The sequence below is a fragment of the Bos indicus genome, chromosome 26, assembly GCF_029378745.1.
Source record: "Bos indicus isolate NIAB-ARS_2022 breed Sahiwal x Tharparkar chromosome 26, NIAB-ARS_B.indTharparkar_mat_pri_1.0, whole genome shotgun sequence".
In the NCBI taxonomy this organism is placed as follows: Eukaryota; Metazoa; Chordata; class Mammalia; order Artiodactyla; family Bovidae; genus Bos; species Bos indicus.
In genome coordinates, this window is record NC_091785.1 from 46247157 (window position 1) to 46266612 (window position 19456).

Sequence of the window (19456 nt, forward strand, 5' to 3'; positions counted from 1 at the left end):
GCCTCTGACCGCTTCCTGTTTTCCTGGGCTTCCTACATGGATTCAGTTACACTGTGCTTTATACGAGATGCTTTGCTGACCGCCATAGGTAGCAAAGCTTCAAGGGGCTCTCGGTGGATTTGAGTCATTATCCTGTCAAGTGAGAAAGGACTCGCAGGTCTTAAATGCCTCCGCTGGATGGTCGTGGTCATTATCAGGTCATCGTGGTCGTTTCTATTTGTTTATATTTATGCTTTTTCTAAATGCCCCACCTGGTTCTTTGGGGAGTAAAGGTCAGAAGTTTTTATTCCCAAGTTGTTTCTGTTCATTTGCTTGTTTATTTGTGTTTGTGTGTTTTGTTTTTAAATCGTGACCCTGAGTCACACAGATGTTGGGGTTATGGACAGAGAAGTCATGATTCCTGCTGCTGGAGTTTCTAGAAATACCCTGTTCTCTTTCCTCTCCCAGTGTTTTTTGTTTTGTTTTTAAATTGAGGTAAAATATATATTGGGCTTCCCTGGTGGCTCAAGAATCCACCTGTAATGAGGGAGACCTGGGTTGGATCCCTGGGTTTGGGAAGATCTCCTGGAGAAGGGAACGGCTACCCACTCCAGTATTCTGGCCTGGAGAATTCCATGGACTATATAGTCCATGGTGTCACAAAGAGTCGGACACAACTGAGTGACTTCCACTTTAAAATACATATAGCATCAGTTCAGTTCAGTTCAGTCGCTCAGTTGTGTCCAACTCTTTGTGACCTCATGGACTGCAGCACTCCAGGCCTCCCTGTCCATCACCAACTCCTGGAGTTTACCCAAACCCATGTCCATTGAGTCTGTGATGCCATCCAACCATCTCATCCTCTGTCGTCCCCTTCTCCTCCTGCCCTCAATCTTTCCCAGCATCAGGGTCTTTTCAAATGAATCAGCTCTTTGCATCAGGTGGCCAAAGTATTGGAGTTTCAGCTTCAACATCAGTCCTACCAATGAACACCCAGGACTGATCTCCTTTGGGATTGACAGGTTGGATCTCCTTGTAGTCCAAGAGACTCTCAAGAGTCTTCTCCAACACTGCAGTTCAAAAGCATCAATTCTTTGGCGCTCAGCTTTCTTTATAGTCCAACTCTCACATCCATACATGACTGCTGGAAAAACCATAGCTTTGACTAGACGGACCTTTGTTGGCAAAGTAATGTCTCTGCTTTTTAATATGCTGTCTAGGTTGGTCATAACTTCCCTTCCAAGGAGTAAATGTCTTTTAATTTCATGGCTGCAGTCACCATCTGCAGTGATTTTTGAGCCCAGAAAAATAAAGTCTGACACTGTTTCTACTGTTTCCCCCTGTATTTGCCATGAAGTGATGGGACCGGATGCCATGATCTTCATTTTCTGAATGTTGAGTTTTAAGCCAATGTTTTCACTCTCTTCTTTCACTTTCATCAAGAGGCTCTTTAGTTCTTCTTCACTTTCTGCCATAAGGGTGGTGTCATCTGCCTATCTGAGGTTATTGATATTTCTCCCAGTAATCTTGATTCCAGCTTGTGCTTCCTCCAGCCCAGCGTTTCTCATGATGTACTCTGCATATAAGTTAAATAAGCTGGATGACAATATACAGCCTTGACGTACTCCTTTTCCTATTTGGAACCCGTCTGTTGTTCCATGTCCAGTTCTAATTTGCCATTTTTATCATGCAAAAGTGTACAATTTGGTGACATTAATTCTATTCACCATGTTTTGCAGCCATCACCACCACTATTTATTCCCAAGTGTTTCCTCACTAAGGAGAGACTCTTGAGTCCTCATTTCTACCCCTCACTCCCTACTCCCACATACTAGGAACTCAGAAAATACTTCAGTGACAGTTGCATACTCTTACATCCTGGAAAGCCGATCTTCCAGGGCAGTCGGCACCCATGCCCAAGGGACAGGTCAGCGGTCACCCTTCCCTTCTGCTTCCTCTGTCCCTAGCCTCCCCACCAGGGCAGTCCTTGGCACGTCCACCATGGCTGTCCTGATGCCTCCAGCTAGTAATCCCAGGAACAATGGGAGGACCCTGGGAAGGGAGGTATGAGGCCTCCCGGATGGTTGCTGGGGTGCTTGTGGTGGGGGTCTCTGGGGTTACCCAGGACCCTTGCTTATTCACCATGGTTGATTCTAGAGTGAGGATGTGACTGTCCCTCGCGTGGCCCCGCCACCCATAGAGATGTCTCTCCCAGTATTTGCTGGTAGGCTTCCCTGATGTGTCTGTGTTGGGGATTTTCCCTCTTTACCCAGATCAGATCAGATCAGATCAGTCGCTCAGTCGTGTCTGACTCTTTGCGACCCCATGAATCGCAGCACGCCAGGCCTCCCTGTCCATCACCAACTCCCGGATGCCCGTAAGTCACTCACCACTTACTGTGTGATGTTGTGTGATTAATAGGCGAGGCGGGCAGGATTGGCGATGAAGAGGACAGTACGATGAAGGCGATGCTGGAGAGTAGAGGGAGAGGGAGGCTGTACATGCGGAAGACTTGACCCTGAAATGAGTTTGTTAGCTGACGTGCTTGGTTTCCCAGAGGCACAAATGGAGGGAACCTGCTGACTGGTTTCCAAATCACTTTTCTCCCAACTCTTGGCAACACCGCCTCCTGGTTTAAAGAGGGAAGCTGTTTTCTCTAAGCTTTGGAAGGGGCTTTTAAACACCTTTTTGTCAACAACTTTTATTTTTTGATGTCAAGAAACAGACATGAGCCCTGGCTCCCTCCTGAAATAGGTGAAGAACTCTCCAAAACCCTGCATGAAGAACAGGTCAGAATTGAAGCCAGCTTTTCAGAAGTTGGCAAAGCTTTCCATTAAGGGCCAGGTACCTCTGCAGGCACCACAGCTCAACACTGAGTTTGTCATGGGAAGACAGCCATGGACAATTTCTCGATGAATGGACGTGGTTGTGTTCTAATAAAACTTTATTTATACCCCCTCATACCCATTAGAATGGCTGCTATCCAAAACAGTCAAGCAAATAAACAACAACAAAAAAGCCCTCAAGTGTTGGCAAAGATGTGTAGAAATTGGAACCTTGCACTGTTGGCCAGCGTGTAAGATGGTACAATTGCTGTGGAAAACAGTTTGGCAGTTGCTCAAAAAGTTAAAAATAGAATTGGCATGTGACCCAGCAATTCCATTTCTGGGTATAGACCCAAAAGAATTGAAAGCAGGGACTTGAAGAGATATTTGTTCAACCGTGTTTATAGCAGCTCTATTCCAGGTGGCCGAAAGGGGGAAGCCACCCTCGTGTCCATCCGTGGATGAGGGATAAATGAAATAAATACAACGTGTCATTATCCATACAAGTGAATATCGTCCAGCCTTTAATAGGAAGGGCATTCCGACACATGCTGCAACACACATGGACCTTAAGGACCTGATGCTGAGGGAAGAAAGCCAGACACTAAATGACAAACGCTGTACGATTCCGCTTGTATGAGGTCCTTAGAGCAATCCCATTCATAGAGACAGAGAGGAGAAGGGTGGCTGCCAGCAGCCGGGCACTGGAGGGAGTAGAGTGGCTGTTTGATGGGGACAGAGTTCCCGTTTCGTGAAGAGTTCTGCGGGTGGATGGCCGTGATGGTTGCACCACCCCGTGAATGTACTGAGTGCCCCTGAACTATACGTACACTTAGAAATGGGGAAGGCAGTAAATGCTGTGTTACGTGATCTTCACCACAAGTTTTTTTCAGAAGGCTTTATTAAAATAAGAAATCAAAAAACTTTACAGAATTAAGGCAGGGGTTGTGGTTTGGGGACTGTGCTGTGAAGGATGGAGAGATGGTTGTAGACAGTGTGGGGAGAAACCAGGTGAGTGTGGTGAGAAGAAGCTGGAGGAGGCTCCCTGTCCCAGTTACTCCGTCCATGGAGAGACGTGTATGTGTATATTAGTCAGAACAGTAATTGATGCCATTCACAAGACAACTGCTACATGACAGACACGGAGCCCTCAGAAAAGCCTTGTGATGGACTTTCCTGGCAGTGCAGTGGTTACGACTCTGCCCTTCCAATGCAGGGGTCGAGGGTTCAATCCCTAACTGGGGAACTAAGATCCCACATGCCTCGTGGTGTGGCCAAAAATAAATAAATAAATAATAAATTATTGTTGTTGTTTAGTCACTAAGTCATACCAACTCTTTGCGACCCCATGGACTGTAGCCCGCCAGGCTCCTCTGTTCATGAGATTCTGCAGGCAAGAATACTGGAGTGGGTTGCCATTTCCTCCTCCAGGGGATCTTCCCAACCCAGGGAGCAAACCCACATTACCTGCATTAGCAGGTTGATTCTTTACCACTGAGTCATCAGGGAAGCCCAGATAAATAAATATCGAGGTAAACAGTTTTTAAATGTAGAAAATAAATATATATGTACATTTATAAAAAAGCCCGTGAGATCTGTGTTAATATCCCCTCTTCCATGGAGTGACCCACCCCAAGAATCCAGACCATCAGGAAGGAGGTGCTTCCTGAGCATCAGTGGACGCTTTGGAGCAGGGTGAGCTCTGAGGCCGTGATGATCCCTGAACTCTTTCAGGCAGGCACTTATGTTGCTCAGACGAGTTAGAAAAAGAGTTTGACAAGAGAATGTGTTTCAAGCCCTTGCCATAAAGTGTCTTATGTTAAGACTATTAAACCTGGGGAAAATTAACTTAGAAAACATTCTAGAAATAATAGGGGCCAATATGAAAAGGCTACATCCTCTAGGAGTCAGCAGTATGCCATTCTGGAAAAGCCAGGATGGAGCGGTAAAGATCAGTGGCTCCCAGGGGCTCAGTGGGAGGGAGCGGTGAGCTGGCCAAGCACAGAGGGTCTTTAGGGCAGTGACTCTGTTCAGTATGATTCGGTCATGGGGGCCGTGGGTCACTGCATGTTGTCCAAAGCCGTAGAGCGTACAGCCCCAAGAGTGAGCCCTAATGAGACTCTGCACTGTGGGTGACGATGATGAATTACTGGGAGTCCAGCAGTTTATAACGTGGGCACCGCCCCGGTGTGGGATGTCGGTCATGGGGGAGCCAGTGGAGTAGGGAACTCCATGTACATTTCATTCAGTTTTGCTGTGAGCCTAAAGCTGCCCTTAGAAATAAAGTCTGTCTAAAAATAACGACAACAGTAATAATAATGTGGGAGGGGGTACGAAGTTGGGGAGAAATGAGTCAACCATGCGCAGACAGTAATAATCGATGAAGCTGAGTGAAGAGTACACGGGTCCCTTTTGCTGTCTACTTTTTAAAAGACATCTACTTGTTTATGTATTTGTCTTAGTTGGAGAAGGGAAAGGCTACCCACTCCAGTATTCTGGCCTGGAGAATTCCAGGGACTGTATAGTCCATGGGATCGCAAAGAGCTGGACACGACTGAGCACCTTTCACAGCTGTCTAGTTGCAGCACACGGGATCTTTGATCTACATCGCGGCGTGCAGTAGGTATCTTTCTTACTTTTAGCACGTGGGATATTTAGTCGTGGCATGCGAAACTCTTAGTTTCAGCACGTGGGATCTAGTTCTCTGACCGGGGATCAAACCTGGGCAGCCTGCCTTAGGAGTTTGGATTCTTAGCCACTGGACCATCAGAGAAGTCCTTCACTGTCTACTTTTGAATCTGCTGGAAGTTTTCCTCCATGCAGTGTAAAAGGAACACAGTGGCAAGGTTGTACTTGTATCATGCTGACCGTGGTGATTAACCTTCCTAAGGAAGGCAGTACATGATTGTAACCGGTTGTGACCTTGTTCTAAGCCTACTGGGAGCATGCTTTGTGCCTCTCTGAGCTGTTATTTCCTGGTTTATAAAATATCAGGTAATTCATACCTCACAAGACTTGTGGCATCAAACACCGTGATGTCTGTGAAGTAGCGACATTGTGTGGAACATGCAAGGTGTTCAGAAGATGCTCAAGCCCCAGAAAGTGAGGGGGGTGGTCCAGTGGGAGAGGAAGCAGAGGGCTGTGGTGGGTGCGGCCCCTTTCAGGACGTCTGGCCCTCAGCCGCAGTGGTTCATGGGCAACAGGCACTGTTTTGGTGGGGACTTAGAGAACACACATCCAAAGCACAGGTGCACTGAGCATGTCAGACAAGCCTACCTGGACCCACTGATCTCTGTTCCAGGTCACCCCCTCTCCCCCAGCAGGGATGAGACCTTAATGTGGTGCGGATGCTCCCTGGGGATTCTATGATGCCCCGGCCTCATAGACTGAGCCCGCATCTCCCAGAGCTGGCCAAGCAGAAAGGTGCAGAGCGATTTGCATTTTAGTTAAGAATCTAATGGATACTGTAGGCTTATTGATTAGGGAAAGAAATGAAGCAAATCTCATGCATTCAAAGGTGGTTAACCCTTCTGCTTTTCTGGCCCAGTCCCCACTGTAAAGTCTTCAGGAGCTCCATCACCCACCGCCCAAGGTGCAAACTCTGTACCCTGGCGTCTACAACCTCTCACGGCCCCCGTCAACACTTCCAGCCTCCTTCCCAGACAGTTCTTGTGACACCAGTCTCTCCACTGCTTCCCAAGCCACAAAGACTGCAGGTGCGTCTCACCTAAGCCTTCCACTTTCTGCTCATTGCTCCCCGTCAGGACACACCAGGGTCTTTCTTAGAAGTCAGTTCTCTGTGCTCACATGGTCTTCGTTCTTCACCCAAGATCCCACCAGAGGTAACAACTGTTGCTTTAGACACTGACCTGACACCCAGCTGCTCGTGGGAGGTGCCAGGAGACTCGTTGACAGGGGGCAGGCACCCATCCCGTGGGCCTGAAGCCACAGTCTGTACCTCTTCCCTCACGTCACCCTAGGTCACCTCTCCTTCCCAGCGTTCCTGAGCGATGCAGAAACCACGTTCAGGCAGATTTCCAGCTGCGACTCCTTGGCTCAGTGTTCCGCAGGGATAGACTGTCTCTGTACTTTTGTTGCCTTTTTTTCCAACCACTTTGGGCAAAACATTTTGTTCAAAGATGCAGTTTTTTCCCCCCCGGAGCGACTGTTGGGTGGGTGCCAGAGGTATTTAAGTGCCCTCAGATTGAACTGTACAATCTCATTATATAACTTACAGTCAGTTCAGAGGAGGAACAAGAGAAGCCCCACAGCTTCAGCCGTTAAGACCTGGGGCTTCACCTTGTACCCGGGATGCTTGGGGCATCTCGCCATAGACGCGTCTCCCTCTGCAGTAATGAGGTCCCTCTTCTTCCTGTTTTATTGGCAGCAAACACTGGGTAACAGAAACACAGAAATGCCTGCAGCCCTGTCATAATAAAGTCATTTTAGGGGCTGTAACCGCGCCAGGAGCTTCCAGTAGTTAAATTGGTGTCTGATTATGTTCTGCTTTCTGAGTTCCCTTCTTCTCAATTAACACACAGTTGTTTAGGACTGTGGGACTGTGATGGCTCAGGACACTGCTTTCCAATAGGTCATTTTGGGGGATGGTCTCCCATGGAGCTCAGGAGGCATCAGGATGCTTTTGTGCTGGGATGCAGAGGGGACGTGGGGGAGAGGCAGGGCCAGTGGGGCATCCTCTGGGAAACGCTTGTGGTTGGAAGGCTTGAACCTCAGCAGCCGCCTCCTTCTCAGAGCCTCTCCCCGCCTCACCCAGCCTTCTCCCCAACACGTGCCAAAGTCAAGGCACAGGGCTTGCCTCCTCTTTGTAGCAAACGCTACTTAATGTTTTGTAGAGTGTCAGGGACGGTCACAGTGCTCAAATGACTTTGAATTATGTGGCATACATCGTCCTTACCTTTAATCTCAAAGTTAGAAAAACAACAAACAAACAAACCCAAACAGATTCTAAGTTCAAGGAAACTTGAAGGCTCATAGTTTCGTACTTTTATGCGTTGCTTGAAAATAGGAGAATCTCAAAAACCTGAGCAACTTTTGAAGGCCTGGTAACCAAATGTTTACATGGATGTAAAAGAGAGAGAGAGATGGCCAGATAGATGGATATACAGATAGATAGGTGGATGGATGGATGGGTGGATAGATAGGTATATGATAGTTAACAGAATTAGATTAAAACTGTAATTGGATGTGTGTGTGTGTGTGTGTGTGTGTGGACGACAGTTACTCTCATATTTGACACCACCAGGAATTACAGCACAGCACCTTGTTTCCAGCAAATGAATACTCGCTGTAGTTAAATACCCAGGTAGAAGAAAAGGAAGTCAAGGGAAACTTCCTGGGCTTTCTTGTTTCTTTGTTCGTTTTCCATTGTACGAGCTTTGGGAATGAACGGTCTCGGTCTCTCAGGATTTCTAGATTGTTTAAAGTGAGTGACGTCGTGGGGAGGCTGGTGAAGGTTGTGACTCTGACTTTCTGGGGACAAGAGTCACTTACCAAGCAGAGTGAGATAAAGTTCTTTCCTTGGGGCCATTAACAAGACAATTTGCAGTCATTGCCTTGAATAATTTGAATGTCTAGAGACTGTACGCCTAGAACTTAGGGCTTCTGAATCTTTGTAAGATTTGCCCCTGGCTCTCCCTACATTATTTATTTCTTGTGTTTGGTTTTTTACCTTTAAATTTTTTAGATTTTAAATAAAACCTTTTGTAGGTTAAAAATGATCGGAAAGAGCTCTGTGAAAGATGGGCTTGCCCTTTTTCTTAATCATTTTGATCCTGTGGGACAGTATCCATGAAAGCATTTAGTTCTTACACCATTAACTTCATTTTTTAGAAATGACTTCGCGCTCGTGGCTGGGCATGAGACAGGACTTGCTTGGCTCACATTCCCCCACCCCGTCTCTCTTTTCTGGCAGGGGAGCAGCAGCACACGTCTGCCCTGCTCCCTGCCTTCCCCTCGCCGAGTTCTCTGTCTCCTGCCAGCGTCTCACTCTCCTGTTCCTGAAAGCTGGGAACATTATAAAGAGCAGACATGAGCTCCGTGCCCCGGGTCCTGCTGCTCACGCACAGTGATGATGGATGGGGGCATCAACACCAACCCAGACGACCCCACGTCGTGCTTGTGATCCCTGGGGCTCAGTGGTGAAGAATCCACCTGCCAATCTAGGAGACGCAGTTTCCATCCCTGGGTCGGGAAGATCCCTGGGCAGAGGAAATAGCCATCCTTTCCCCCTCTTGCCTAGAAATCCCATGGACAGAGGAGCCTGGTGGGCTATGGTCCATTGGGTCGCAAAGAGTTGGACACGACGGAGTGAATGAACAACAGCAACAGGTTGCCACAAAGTGGCTTCTCTCTCCCCAGGAGAGCAGGCTGTGTGAGCTGTTTGCCTGCGAGGAGTTCATAGACATATCGCTGACTCTGAGACGTCTCTCAGTGCAGTCATAAATGAATGTCCTTAGACCAGAACATTTCTGAATACACACAGAGGCCACCGGTCCTCTCAGATGCCTTGGGGCATCCTGATATTTACCTTTTACAAGGCAAGGTTCTCTCCGCCCAGGAACTTACTCCAGAAGTGGAGAGGAGCGTGAGGGCAACGCACAGCCATTAAATGCCAGTGCCTACTGCAAAATTTGGTTTTCAAGAACCTCTAACAGCTGAACCCACAGAGGAAAATCTCAGAATGCAGGGATAGCCAGGAGCTACCAGATATTTTGGCCTCCCTGAGCCTTCTTGAAATAGGAGGGAAGGGGGCAGGGCACAATTTTTAAAAGAATGACATAGCCCAAGGGCATAACATAAATCGATTAGAATCAATTGGGTCCAAGATGGCAGACAAGTTAAACTTCAGCTGGACCTGGTTCCTCAATCAGCAAGCTGAATGACATGCCCAGGGATGCCTTGACACTTCCAAGGCACTGTCAAAAGTCCAAAAACTAGGCGGTGGCCCAGTTCCTGAAAATTTCCACCCCTCCCCCAAAATAGTTGGCATGATCCTCCCACTTATTAGCCTATGAAATTACCCAACCCATAATAACTAACCACGCCACATTTCAAGGCCACCACACTTGCCTCTGCGATGGCCCACACTCTTGTTTGTGGAATGTGTTTCTCTCTGAACAAATCTACTTCTTACCTATCACTTTGTCTCTCACTGAATTCTGATGTGATGAGACATCAGGAACCTGAGCTTCATTAGGTCCTGAAACCAGGTCTGTGATCTCAGTTGGAAGCCTGTGGGTTTGGGCTATGTTCGCGTTCCAGTCTGAAGTAAACAGTTTCGCTCTGACGTGGGTCAGCCAGCTTATCCATCCATCAGCCATCCACCCACCCACCCATCCGTCCGTGCGCCACCCATATTCATCATGCCCTTCTTTTCCCGTGGCTAATACCTAGTGAACATCTGTGATGTGCCAGATGCCAATTAGGCATTGCAGCCAGTGGCGAATAAACAGGTCCATTCGGGAACAGACTGGAGGGCTTTTCTGTCCTTGAGTGCAATGCCAGTGGTGCCCAGTGTGGACAGGGTCACCAGGGATGCAGAGCGGAGCCCACTTGCAACCCCTTCCCCATCTCATGTCCCCTCTCCTGGTAGACAGGACTTGCTTGTCAGTTCCCTTGAGCCAGGCTGAAGCCCCTCACTCCCATCTAGTAGGCATCCTGCTGTGCGATCGCCTGGCTGAGCTGCGATATCTTTCATAATCATTGACTGAAAGCAGATTGTTCTGCAGAAGCTTCTAATGTGATTTTCGTATTTATCTCCCTTAGCTTGATATGTGTTAGAAATAACTCATGAATTACAACAGACAGGAAATATTCTTTCCAAAAAGTTAGCCTCTGTGTATGTTTCTTTTTGTCTGGTTAGTTGACTTATCTTCAAGTGGACTTGGGGCATCGCTAAGATTTCAATCCCATCAAGTGTGAAGCGTAGGATATAATGATGGTTCTGTAAAGGTGATGTGGCCTTTGATACCTGTAGCCTGAGTGGCTCGCCTTTGTTGACAGCATCAATGATGCTTTTGTTTGATCATCCCTTCAGCTTTGCCCTGATATGCCATGTTATTTGTTTCTTTGTCCTGGCTTTTTAAAAAATTTATAGTCTAAATTATAGAATCTCTCTCAGCACTGCTCTTGCTCAGCTGTCAGTTCATTAAAAAGTTTTTGTTCAGCTTTCATATTCTTTCAGCGTGGCATCTTTTTTTTTTTCCCCAGTCATTTTGAGCAATATCTTTATTTAACTAGCTGAAGTTGTTCCAGGGCTTAATTAGAAGTAGCATATTGCAACTCTTTGGGTGCTATCTTGAGGCACAGTAATTAGCCCTGTAATAATAATGCATGTCTACGTGAACTTGTTATTGTCATGGAGAGCTGGAGAGAGGGGCTTTCTGAAACCTCATAAAGGCCATGGGGTACTCCAGTGAACAGCCAAGTTCTGAAGCTGGAGGAAAAGTTGAGCAGAAAAAAAAATGTTCAAGGCCATAAGCCCTGTGTTTTTGTATTGTGTGACCGCCCCACTCTCCCCGTGACAGGAAGTCTTCAGGTTTCTGGGTAAGTGCAGGGCACACCCACAGATGCTATCTGAGCACAATTGCCAGGGGCCGCCTGGGCCAGGGAGCGTGTCTTCGCTTGAACCAGGCAGCTTGTACTTCTGAGGGCTGAACATGATATGGGCTGAGGCCCAAGACTGGGGGGCTGGTTAGGGTTGCTAGGCGACCTGTCTATACAAGGCTCCCTTCGTGGCTCAGATGGTAAAGTCTGCCTGCAAAGCAGGAGAGCAGGGTTGCATCCCTGGGTGGGGAGGATTCCCTGAAGAAGGGAATGGCAACCCACTCCGGTGTTCTTGCCTGGAGGATTCCATAGACAGAGGAGCCTAGCAGGCTGTAGTCCATGTGGTCGCAAAGAGTTGGACATGACTGAGCAACTAACAGTTTCACTTATTTTTTTTTTTTCCATCTTGATTATAGTGGTTTTGTCCTGCTCCTCGATTAATTTGTCAGGATCCTTCAATACCCTGTATTCAGCCTCCCCCCGACCCGCCGCCCCCACTCAATAAATTACAGCATTCATCCAGGAGAGCTATTTCTCCAGTTTCCCTGGGCATTCTGCAATGGCAGAATCCAGCCACCCTGTGGCTGATGGATGCCGCTGCCCAGGCCATGTTCCTGGTCCCGGACAAGCCAGCATCTCCATGCCCCTCTCTGAGCAGGCACTTACAACATCAGATCCGACTTTCTTGGTTTTGTCTTAACATCCTCAGGGAAGGATTCAAGTAACTCCGGCTACGTTTTTCTTCAGCCACGAAGATAGCAAGCTCCAGCACAGGCCACTTGTCACACTCGTTTGGTCGTGGATCCCACCGATGGGTCTCTTAATGAAATGCTGTCTGCACATCCTCTTTCTTGGAGCTTGTGCCAGAGAAACCTGCACAACAGCGAGTGTTGGGCAGGAGGTGGTGGCGGGAGGTGGTGATGGAGACCTCCTTAAAGCCCCAGGTGGCCCTGTCCTCTCCCCGTCCTCCCGGGCTAACTGGCCTTTAGTGGCTCTGGGACTGTCCAGGCTGGGGACCTTCTCCAGGCATGCATAGCTAAAGAGATCCTCTTATCAGCATCAGTTCCTAGTAAGTAACCTAGATTTCTCTTACACTCTGTGGCTGCTTCCTGCTGTCTAAATGGAGGGAGGATAATGAAGTTTATTATCTGTGACCTAATGCTAGCTGCTCTCACATCCTGCCTTTGTGCAGAGGGAGAAGGGTCATTTAAAAAGAAGGATCTGGACTAAGCTTTGTTGTAAACACTCTGCAGAGCCATGAGACAAATCTACTGAATGAAGAAGCTTGGGAAAGGCTGAGCACTGGAGTCACTTAGGACATCCTCGAGTTGCGTATTCCATCACGGAAAAGAAAAAGTCAGAGTGTGGAAGGATGTGATATTTTGTTCTGCGTGGTCACAGTGGTACCACGTCGGTGAATGGATGAATTCACATTCCTGCTGAAACTCTTGGCAAATGACTCTCATCTCTACTAAAGCTTTCTTTATTTAAACAAGTAAACAGTGCCTAAAACTAGCATTTGGTGGACACATGGTACTGAGGTCAACCATACTTCCGAGCTTCCGTGATTTTTCACCTATTGATAGAAAAGATATGTTGCTGGCGCATCAGTAAATAAAGGAAACGTTGCACCCATCACGTCATCACATTACAGCTGTCCAGGGCGGTGAGCCCTAAGGGAACCCAGGGTGAGAAAGCACGGGACTCTGGCCCCAGAGAGCTGAGGTGCAGATCAAAGGAACGGCTTCCTTGATCCCAGACTCACGTCTTCCTATCTATAGAAAAGCCGATAAATTCCTTAAGTTGGGATAATCAGGTTTCCTTTAAGTAACAATAATCTTCTGAAGTTCTGAGTGCCTGATCTTTGTTGCAAAAGTACTGTGTATCCCAGTTCCTCCTTTACGTCTTCTGAGCAGTCTCTCAGAGCAATGTGAGATGCTATGTCCCAGGCTTAAGTCCTCAGTTTTTTCTGCCAAATGAAACATGATTCTTACCTTTTTCAGATTGTTCTGCATTTTTTTCCAGTCTACATACCAAATCAATCCAAGCCAGATCGTGTGTAACAGCACTTTTGAATGCTTAACTTTAAAAAGCCAGCTAAGCAAAGACCAATTTTATAATATAACATGAATATATTGTGACTCGAGAATGAGATTTAATTTGCACCTCTTCTTTTTAAAAAAAAAAAAAAAAAGTGGGTTTTTTTTTTTTGTGTGTGATACTTTTCATATGTTACTTCCAGACTCTGTTATTTTGGTCTGTGTCTTTTCTTCTGCGTGTGCTAGTTTCCTTGATTAATTTGAAGAACCTCTGCATATAATTCTCTGGGCTTTGCATTGGCAAAACTTCGCAGCTTTTCACAGGACTTAGAGAGTTCACTTGCCAGACAGTCTCAGATTGTAGCTAATTGAAATGCCGAACCTCCAAAGGTGCCAGAGCAGAAGTGTGTAATTATGTAATTTTCTCTTGATCTTTCAGAGTCTTCCTGCGAGCGATTAATCAGTATGCAGATATGCTGAACAAAAAATTTCTGGATCAAGCCAACTTTGAGCTGCAGGTGAGAGAAGGAGTAGACACGACCTTTGTTGGGAAATCATGTTAAAACAAATTGCTGGTCTGAGCCCATATCTTATATTTCTAATCCTTAAACTTAATCGGTTTCCCATTTAAGGTGTGGAAATGGAATTTACAATACATGCTACTGGAACCCGAGGATTGAAAATGATGCCTTTGGGGTATTTGCTCAATTTAGCGAGAAAGGAGATGGAGCTGTTTCAGGGAGAAAGTCTTGAATCAGAGTGACAAGTTAGGGACTCTCTGAGCAGGGAGGTGGCCGCGTCTCAGTCGGCCTGGCTGCCAAGATTGTCTCAGGCCATCCTGATGTGATGAGAATCAGCCCGGGAGGCACTGTGGGTCTGCATCGCTGAGCCCAGCTCGCGTGTAGAACTCGATTTTCCCCTGATATATTCCCCGCCGGCTTTGTGCTGCCTGAAGTGGCCCTTAGCAGGCACAAGGTCCCAGCCCCTCAACAGCCCTTGGCTGTGGTGAGCCGATCCCTCCCATCCAGGCCCTCCTCCTCCGGTGCTTGTGGATCGCGTGTATGTGCATGTGCCTGTGTGTGTGATTTAACTGATTGATTGATTTTTGCCTGGCATGATTTCTTACTATGCATCTACTATTTGGGACTCCCATTCCCACCAAACTTCAGGTATATTTCTGCTAATCATGGTTTTGTTATTATTTGTTTCATTTACTAAAGTTTGCAAATCAAAGCATCCAGGGGCAAACAGGTTTTTAGTTTCCTGGGTAGGACTGTTCATGGAGAAAGAACCTGAACCACTTTAGGTACACCCAGAGGGTGGTCCTACTCAAACCTAGGTCAACAGATAACAAAAATTAACAGATAACAAAAATTAGACACCCATCTACTTTCCCATTTGCCTTGTCTTCTGACAACTTAGAGCTAAAGGTGATACTTGGTTATTAGATTAAGTTCTTTGGTGCCTGTGCCCTTAGATCATTTTTTTAATTTTAATTTTTTAAAATTTTTTATTTTGTACTGGGATGTAGCCAGTTAACAAACAATATTGTGATAATTTCAGGTAAACAGCAAAGGGACTCAGCTGTACAGATTAATGTGTCCGTTCTCCCCCAAACCCCCTCCCATCCCGGTTGCCACATGGCATTGAGTAGAGTTCCCTGTGCTGCATACAGGAGGTCCTTGTTGGTTATCCAGTTTAAATATAGCTGCTGCTGCTAAGTCACTTCAGTCGTGTCTGACTCTGTGTGACCCCATAGACGGCAAGCCACCAGGCTCCCCTGTCCCTGGGATTTTCCAGGCAAGAACACTGGGGTGGGTTGCCATTTCCTTCTCCATTAAATATAGCAGTGTGTACCTATTCATCCCAAACTCCCCCTTCCCCCCCATCCTCTCCTCAGCAACCATAAGCTCATTCTTGAAAGCTTGAGTCTTATTTCTGTTTTTTAAGTAACTGCATTTGTATCATTTTATTAAATTAAAAATGTTTCATCAGCATTATAGAATATAAGTATGTAGTAATATATCAGGTACTGTGTATGTAAAAATGTTACTCTTTTTCAGTTTAAAATTTTTTATTATTTTCTCTGCTTAATGTTTGTTATCACATCCTAAAACACAGATACATTCTTGTGAAATATTTATGCAGTGTAAGTCAGCCCATTGAATAAAATAGGAAAGCTCCCTTCCCATTTTTTCACCTTTTTCTCCCTCTGCTGGGTAGCTTTTTTTTTTTAATGTCAACAAATATTTATTCATTGCTTAGTATTTACCAAATAGTATGTTTTTAAACTTGGGGTACAGTAAAGCGTCTGCCTGCCATGCAGGAGACCTGGGTTTGATCCCTGGGGTGGGAAGATCCCCTGGAGAAGGAAATGGCAATCCACTCCAGTACCCTTGCCTGGAAAATTCCGTGGATGGAGGAACCTGGTAGACTACAGTCCATGGGATCGAAGAGAGCTGGACACGACTGAGCGACCTCACTTTGTATAGTTGCTTTGCAATGTTATGTTGGTTTCTGCTGTACAATGAAGTGCCTCAGCTGTGTGCTGTGTGCGAAGTCCCTTCGGTCATGTCCAACACTTTATGACCCCGTGGACTATAGTCCACCAGGCTCCTCTGTTCATGGGATTCTCCAGGCCGGAATACTGGCGTGGTTTGCCATGCCCTCCTCCAGGGAACTTTCTAACCCAGGGATCGAACCCGTGTCTCTTACATCTCCTGTGCTGGCACGTGGGTTCTTTTCCAGTTGTCCCGCGCGGGAAGGCCAGCTGGATGTTGTTGTTCAGCCGCTAAGTCATGTCCACCTGCAGCACGCCAGGCCTCCCTGTCCGTCACCATCTCCTGAGTGAGCTTGCTCAAACTCATGTCCATTGTGTCAGTGATGCCATCCAACCATCTCATCCTTTGTTGTCTCCTTCTCCTCCTGCCTTCAATCTTTCTCGGCATCAGGGTCTTTTCCAATGAGTCGTCTCTTTGCATCGGTTGGCTAAAGTATTGGAGCTTCAACATCAGCATGAGCCCCTCCAATGAATATTAGCTCTCTCTCTATATATATGTGTGTGTGTGTGTGTGTGTGTGTGTATATACACACACACACATACATACATGCATGCATGTGAAAAGAAAGTGAAAGTGTTCATTGCTCAGTTGTGTCCAATTTTTTGTGACCCATGGGACTGTAGCCTGCCAGACTCATCTGTCCAAGGGATTCTCCAGGCAAGAATCCTGGAGTGAGTAGTTATTCCCTTCTCCAGGGGCTCTTACCGACCCAGGGATCAAACCCAGGTCTCTTACATTGCACACAGATTCATTACAATCTGGCCACCAAGGAAGCCATGTGGATACATATATCCCCTCTTTTTTGGATTTCCTTCCAACTGCTGGTTAACTTTTAGAATAATTGTTGTGTGTTATCTCTGAGGCTTCTTTAAGCATGTACAGTTGGCCCTTGAACAGTGTGGGAAGGTTGGGGAAGGTGGTTTATCTGAGTGTAATTCAACCAACAAGAGACTGTGCATTACTGTAGTATTTACTACTGAAGAATATCTACCTGTAAGTGGACTCGAGTAATTCACACCCAGGAGTCAGCTATATCTGGACCAAGACCGGGATTCTTTTGGCTTTACACGTGAGTGGGGTCATGCTTTCCTGGTTTTCAGTTCTGTCCTATTCCACGGTGTAAATGCATCAACACTGGCGCAGGCCTTCCTGCTCTGATGACCTGCAGGCTGTTTCCGGTTTTTCCCCGTTCCCAGCAATGCTTCCGTGAACAGGGTGACACAGCCGTCTCAGGGCAGCATTGCTGGTGACTGGAAGCATAATTGCCAGACTGGATGGTGAGACATTTTAAGTTTGATGGACACTGATAAATTACCATCCTCAAATGCTCTAGCAATTTGCAGTCTCACCAGCCTTCTCTGCAAAGCATCATTGTCCAGATCTTCTCCAATACCAATTTCTTTAAAATTGTTGATTCTTATTTTTGTTGATATTTCTCTGATTGCTAGTTGGGTTGAGAGTACTCACTGGCTGTGAGGATTTCTAGTATGAACTGTCCATTTTCTCGGCTCATTTTTCTATTGTGCTATATGTCATATTTTTTGTAAGTTGAAATTCTTGATGTAGTCTAGTCATGGGTTTAGGTTTATTGTATAGAAATACTTAATTTTTCTGTAGTCAAATTTGTCAGTTCTTTTAAATGGCTTTTTGGGTTTTATTTTTTGCTTGGCGAATCCTTCTTTGATTATAAATTTAACTGTTTTGTTTATAGTTGGTATCTGATAATGCTTTGTGTTTCTGCTTTAAAAAAAAACATTCTAACATTGAATCTATCTGTGATTTCTTTTCCTTAATCATTTTTTAAAATCAAAGTATAGTTATTTTACAACATTGCATTAGCTTCAGGTGTACAGCAAAGTGATTCAATTTTATATGCCTCTATATAGATTTCTGTATTCGTATATCTATATGTATAGATTCTTTTTCACAGTTTTCCATTATCAGTTGTTACAAGACACTGAATGTAGTCCCCTGTCCTTGTTTATCTACATCTGCTGGAAGCTGGTTTACATTTACTTTTCCCTACATGATTTTATGAATAAATTATTCTTTCCCAGTGATTTTACATGCCACCAAGAATCCCCACAATTACAGATGCGGGTGTGTATCCGTTCTGTTTTCTGTGTTATTAACTATGGGTTTTATACCCAGCTAGTAGAGCCAGGTCTTCCTGGCTAGGATGTTACTGCAAAAGTATTTTGACTTTTTGCGCATTTCCTCTTCGATGTGAAATTCCAAATCACCTTGTTCAACTTTTGAAACACGCTGTTTACATTTTAATTGGTTCTGTTGAGTTCGTAAAAGATTGTAGTAGAATTGTAACAGCATTTGGGAGAGTACTTGGCAGTATTTATTTTTTCCCATCCCACACAGGAATATTTGTGGCTTTTTTCGTGTCCTTCATTAGGTTTTCTCCTTTTATCCATGTAGGCCATGCCCGTCAGGTGCTGAGCCACACACACAGACGGCTGTGTGTTTCAGGTGTGGCTGCTGAGAGCGTGTTACGGGTTACTGCTGGCCCTGTGCGCTGTCTTCATGCCTTTAGTCCTCTGGAAGCTCCCTTCATGCCCAGCGCCTTGGCTGCGATGAGCTCTTTTGGCCCTTATCCCTTGACAGGTGTGGTTTGATTGTTCCACTCTAGGAGGTTCTCATCCTCCCATACCCAGAGGGAGGCCTGGGTGCTGCATGGCCAAGACTGGCTTCCGCATGTGCTCCAGGCAGCAGGTCCTCCCACAAGGCACATTTCCATGTTTTGATATCCTGGTGTTCCCAGACACTTCCTTCTCCTTTGAACTACTCCTCCCTGTGGGCTGCTACTCTGCCCTCTGCGTCCCTCTGCCCCTCCCAGTCTGCTTCTCATTTCCGGCGAGTACAGCACCAAGAGCTCTTATTCTCAACATTCTCCTGGTGAGCTGCCAGCTTGACATCCTATCACCTCCCCCAATCTGTAGTACATATTTCATACAAACAGAGGCCCTCCGCTACATAACTAGAGTAAGACCACCACACTCACACCATTATCAGCGCTCACTGGCCCCCAGACCACATTCAGGTTCTGTTGACCCAGTCACGGAACTTGTTGCTTCTCAGGTCAGCATCGTGAATGCTGTTAGTTGTCACAGCTCAAATCATGCATAGCTTACAGGGATTTTTTTTTTTTTTTCTTTGTCTGGTTGGTTGGTTTTTTGTTGTTTTTTTTTTTGGCTGCAGTGTACAACACGTGGAATCTTACTTCCCCTACCAGGGATCAAACCCATACCCCCTGCAGTGGAAGTCCAGATTCTTAACCACTGGAATGCCAGGGAAACCGTTATAGGTTTTATTAATGTTTGTATTTTTATGTGATTTTTAAAATTTTTGTATTTTATTAACTGCTACTGCTAAGTCACTTCAATTGTGTCCGACTCTGTGTGACCCCAGAGACAGCAGCCCACCAGGCTTCCTTGTCCCTGGGACTCTCCAGGCAAGAACACTGGAGTGGGTTGCC

At 46.1% G+C, this 19456-nt stretch overlaps 1 protein-coding gene across 4 annotated transcripts in view; it reads left to right on the forward strand.

Moving 5' to 3' along the window:
* DOCK1 (dedicator of cytokinesis 1) overlaps positions 1–19456 on the forward strand; it is a 556998-nt gene that overhangs the window by 424362 nt on the left and 113180 nt on the right. For all 4 annotated transcript variants that reach the window (XM_070781087.1, XM_070781089.1, XM_070781088.1 and 1 more), the window contains one exon: positions 13848–13926. In XM_070781087.1, the coding sequence (XP_070637188.1) occupies positions 13848–13926 (79 nt within the window). The remainder of the gene's footprint in view (positions 1–13847; positions 13927–19456) is intronic.